Below are 4992 nucleotides of genomic sequence, written 5' to 3'. Positions count from 1 at the left end.
AACTTATTTATAAATTATAATAATAACTTATCCACTTACTTTGTCCTAAATACTCAACTAATAAAAATAGAATTGAATAACAGGTATTCTTAAAGGTGGATACCACCTTACATACACGCCGAAACTATTGTGTCCCATATGGAAGATGTGGCCTGATATTGGCAGTAATTAAAGAGATGTTTTAATTAATTTAGTTTTTATGTATTCACTTTTTAAACCACTTTTTTTGTGAGAGTAATAAATAATTAACATATACAATAAACCATTGTATAATATTTTACAGCGTTCTGTAATTGCATTAGCCCTCTTACTTAATCGTTAAAGTCGGCTCTATGTATTGTTCTAATCTCAATTTGGTGTCAGTCCCGAGGATTGGCAATTGATTTTAACATAACTTTAAGTTATATTATACATAGATGATTGACAGTATTTGAATTAGATGTCCAGGCTTCAATCAGAAAAAACAAAAATAGTTTTTAACAAGGCAGGTTTTCATCAAGGCTAAAATAAAAAGATACAAAGTAGGTAAAGGAAATGTAAGAGTATAAGAAGAAACATGAAAAAAAAAATATATTAAAAATGGAGGTATACTAAGATATCCATATAAAAAAACTAACAAAGCATAAATCAAGATAGGAAGGAAATTGAATACAATAAAATTTAGTAAGTAGCACAGTAATGATTAATGAGTCGATAAAAAATAATATATATTACCGAACAGATATATTAACTAAACAAGAATAATAACTGATATAACAGTTAATAATGATAAATTAGTAATATTGAGGCTGAAGTAAATTCTACCCTGTAGAATGATAAGTACTTAACATGCTAATATAAATATCCTGTTGTAAGAAAATATCGTGAAGACGAAAGGAGATAAATAATAAAAGTAAGAAGTAAATTATTATAATTTAATAAATATAAAATGTAGAAGGGAGCAGTATGGAATAAGTAAAAGGTTGAGTGAGGATAATTTAGTTAAGTTGAAAACAGTTATATATTATAAAAATAGTGATGAAAATGATAATATAAATTGACTAGGAAATAGCAATCAGAAAATATCAATATTTTCTTACATGATATTTCTGTTAGTTAATTTTTTTACCTTTTCTGATAAAACATATAACACTTTCATAACTATCATTATATTGGACAACGTTTACTACAGCCTCAATATTATTAATTTTTCAGTTTATTATTAATTATTTGATTTGTCTTTTTGGATAATTAAAATCTATTTGTTCAAAATATTCTTTTCTATCAGTTCATAACAATGCTAGTTAATAAATAAAGTTGAGGACAATGTTCACACATTTCTCCAGCAGAAAATGGTCGAAACAGAGAGCTTTCTCGAAGAGATTTCTCAGAAATAATTTTGGAATAATTTGATGATGGACTATTATTTGAGAAGATAATTTAAAATAACTTTTTTTTTTTTAATTTCATTTTATGATAAATTTTATATTGTGGTCAATAATTGAAATACTAACTACTAAATAACAAATCATTAAATGATTTTCGACAAATAGTATATAGTAGCCATTTGCCAAACAGTGACGAAGTTAGCTTAATGAAAGCCAAGTTACCTGTGTACAGTTGAATTTTTGTTATAATGTTAATCTGAGCCTGTGTATATAAATATTCAGCCCGATGTTGGACTTAAATTTTTATTTATGTAGTTATTACGCGGCAATAGATAAGTTCCTTCGGGGAAGCATTTCGTGGATACCGAAGAAAGCTTCAAACAAGTTTGAAGCTTTCGAGGCCGTATTCATGGAACTATGAACCTGGACTCGTTGACTTTAACTTTGTCACAAATAAGTTATTTGGTTATAAATTTAACAAAAAAAAATTATTCTGCTACTGTTCAGGAGATCTCTGAGGTTGGTACCCTTAGATGCCATATTTGAATTGAATAAAGGATAAAATCCTAACAAAATCTTTTAATTTTTGAGATAGTTCATCTCTTAAGTTAAAAATATAGTCAAATGTTTTAATCATTGGTAGAGTTTTATACATTCTATGTTAACGCTCTATTCAATATAATACTCACTTTTTTAAAATTACTTATGTTAACCTGAAGCTACTTGTTTTAGCTGGTACGTGAATACGGCTTTGAAGCAGATCGTCATTATCTATATAAATTATTCTCTTGTTTTGAAGTTGGTTTGACGTCCAAAGAATCGCCACAACTTCAACTTCTCTCAGAAGAGATAGCTGCATTATTGTCAAAACCTTCTCTTGAATCAAGTATTTGTTTTGCATTCGACCACCTTATTAAGTCTAAGGTAATTTGTTGCTGAATTGCTAAATTTGTATTTTAGTTGAATGAAGATTTAATTTTTTGTTATGTTCACAGGGCCCACGAATAAATTCCTTGTTGTCTCAGTTGTGCAAGGCCCTGAAACTACCACTTATTCAAGAAGTCATTTTTGGGATTTCTCTTTTGAATTCAGAAAATTCAGACACACTTAATCAAGCTACCCAATTTTTAAGAATAAAATTGCCTGAACTTATTAGGTCATACATCAATTCAGGTTTGTGCTAACATGCATTTTTCCTATTATTGATGATAATTTACTTTTTGACTGATCCCTAATCTTCTTGTAATGTACTTTTAATCCTTCCTGATTACTTTGTTTTCCTATTCATAGTACTTTGTATTCAATTAAATCAGTAGTTCTTTAAAGTTTTTGTTTATTGTTTTCATCCTCCATACCCAGTTTGTAATAATATTTGTATTGTTTTCCTTCCTGTTTTGTTGAGGTTTTGGGCTGATATAATTCTTTTTAAGATGTTACTTTAATGAACTGAGTTTAAAAATAATATAATATATTTTATTGTTGCAGATACTAACAGTAGTGCAACTGAAGGTGGTCTTCACGACACCACTCCAGAGGTTCTTCATATTATAATAACTCAAGTAATATCTGATTCTTCTGAACAATTAGGTAAGAATATTTAAATTTTGTTGTTTTATAAATATCTTAGCTTAATTTATTTGTTCCTTTTTTTCTTTTCTTTTTTTTATGTTATATTTATTTATTTTACAGTAAGAACCATAGAATTTTTACTACATGTTTGCCAAATTGAAAATTTCCATGTGCTTAGGTTTTATTTTTAATGTTTCAATGTCTTGATTTTAATCCTTATTTCAGGGGTCAAGTTTTTATTTATTAATAGTTCTTACCTCAAAATTGTATAATTAAATTTTAAAGAACTATTTTAATTATAAAATGAAATATTTGGAGGCATCTATAAGTCTTACAACCCTTGTAACATATATATGCATTCACTTCTTACATATTCTGATTTAAATGTTCTTTCTATTCATTGTTAGCTGTAAATGTTAGAATTATTGCTTTTTTTTTTTTTTGCTTTTTTTTAATTCCTTTTTCCTAACAATGTTTTTTTTTTTTTTTATGTTTCTTATTAAAGCCAACTGATTTATCGAAGAGATTAATTTAAAATATAACTTTAATTGGTTATAATTTATTTTAAAGAATTATTTGTATGTGCATGTTTATTTGTTAAACAGTATGTTTGTGTTTATATATATGTTTGATTATAAATAAACATTACATCATTCTGTGAAGTTTTATTCTCTTGTTTTCTGCAATAATTGATCTATCACCAAGAGAAGTTCATCTAATAGTCTCTCAACTATAAGATTCCTTCGAGTAAAATCTTGTAATACCAAAATTCTTCATAATTGTAATATGTACAAAGATGGCTGTTGTTCATTTGAACTCAGGTTATATATTATTAATTTAGCTCCTCAACTTATAATTTATAAATCAATATAGTGTATTATTATTTCAGAAAAAGAGTGGGCTTTCTAAAGAATGTTCTGTTTAGTAAAGATATTTGTAATTAGTTTATTAAACCTATTATTATTACGAATTGGAAAGGAGCATTTAAGGTCAAAATACAACAGTTATTTAAACAGATGTAACAGCTCTTTCTTAGATTAGGCCCAGGCCGATTATACATGTTACTATTTTAAACATTTTTGTTCATAGGAGTTACGAGTGAGACCAAAGAAGCATTCTTTCGAAATTTATGTAGAGACTTTCCTCGAGATTTGGTACCCATTGTGTTAGCCCCTTTATTATATTCAGACAACTCAGAATTATCAATGGATAAACTTCTTTCTGACTCCATGAACATGTCTCACAATATGGTATGTAAATTCTTGCTCGAGTTGGTTTTATCGTCCTTTTTTAATTTAAATTTTCTATTTAAAAATTTATTTATAGTTTTCTATTTAAAACATATGTTTATTAATTTTAAGGTCGACCCTAGCTTTGACGACATCCTCGGTGAACTTGGCATTTCATTTACAAGCAGTGTCGAAAAATGTCGAGGACATTTATCGCAGCTTGTCGGAAGAGATTTAAAGCACTCTGATATGGCTAGGATTCTTATAGTAATGTTAAAATCCAGAGTAGAATTTTGGCAAGATACCGATTCTAAAGAAAAGTCTCAAGATCCATCACATGTTTCTTCTCCATGGAGTGTTGAGAATCTAGTTCAAGCTGCAAGAGAATTGGTTAGTTGACTTTTTAAAGTTTTAAGTATTATTCATTTTATTTCAATATTAACCTTTTTTTTTTGTTTTAAATTTCATGTTATAGAATCCAAAAATAAATTGGGGTGACGTGTTACTCGAACTTGATCACACTGAATTCCTCATCAAAGATAGACAAGGATTGTATCTGATAATTTCAGCAATCAAAACAGGTTTACAAAATCAAGCATTTTTTCCTGACCGATTTCCAGTTGAACACATATATAGGCATTGGAAAAACACAGAAGCTCAGGTATAATATATTTAGCTGTTTTCACTACTGTTTTAAATATAGGAAGATAATGTCTAACTGTATTAAGGGCCGCCTGTAGGTCAGTGGTAAGGACACAATCTTACCAATTTGATGTCTATTGGCGGTGCCGGTTCGAATCCGGCCTGGGACGTTGACTTTTTTCATT

At 28.1% G+C, this 4992-nt stretch overlaps 1 protein-coding gene across 1 annotated transcript; it reads left to right on the top strand.

Moving 5' to 3' along the window:
- Nucleotides 1-1637: 1637 nt before the first annotated feature.
- LOC136797085 (CCR4-NOT transcription complex subunit 1-like) lies at nt 1638-4854 on the top strand. The gene is made up of 7 exons (XM_067052612.1): nt 1638-1886; nt 2100-2291; nt 2363-2540; nt 2853-2954; nt 4026-4186; nt 4298-4555; nt 4641-4854. The coding sequence occupies exons 1-7, from the start codon at nt 1785-1787 to the stop codon at nt 4830-4832; spliced, it is 1185 nt and encodes a 394-aa protein (XP_066908713.1). The 5' UTR covers nt 1638-1784; the 3' UTR covers nt 4833-4854.
- The last annotated feature ends 138 nt before the right edge of the window (nt 4855-4992 follow it).

The sequence above is a fragment of the Halyomorpha halys genome, unplaced genomic scaffold (genome assembly GCF_000696795.3).
Source record: "Halyomorpha halys isolate HHAL.00 unplaced genomic scaffold, Hhal_1.1 Scaffold8300.1, whole genome shotgun sequence".
In the NCBI taxonomy this organism is placed as follows: Eukaryota; Metazoa; Arthropoda; class Insecta; order Hemiptera; family Pentatomidae; genus Halyomorpha; species Halyomorpha halys.
This window is presented reverse-complemented; position numbering and strand designations above follow the sequence as displayed.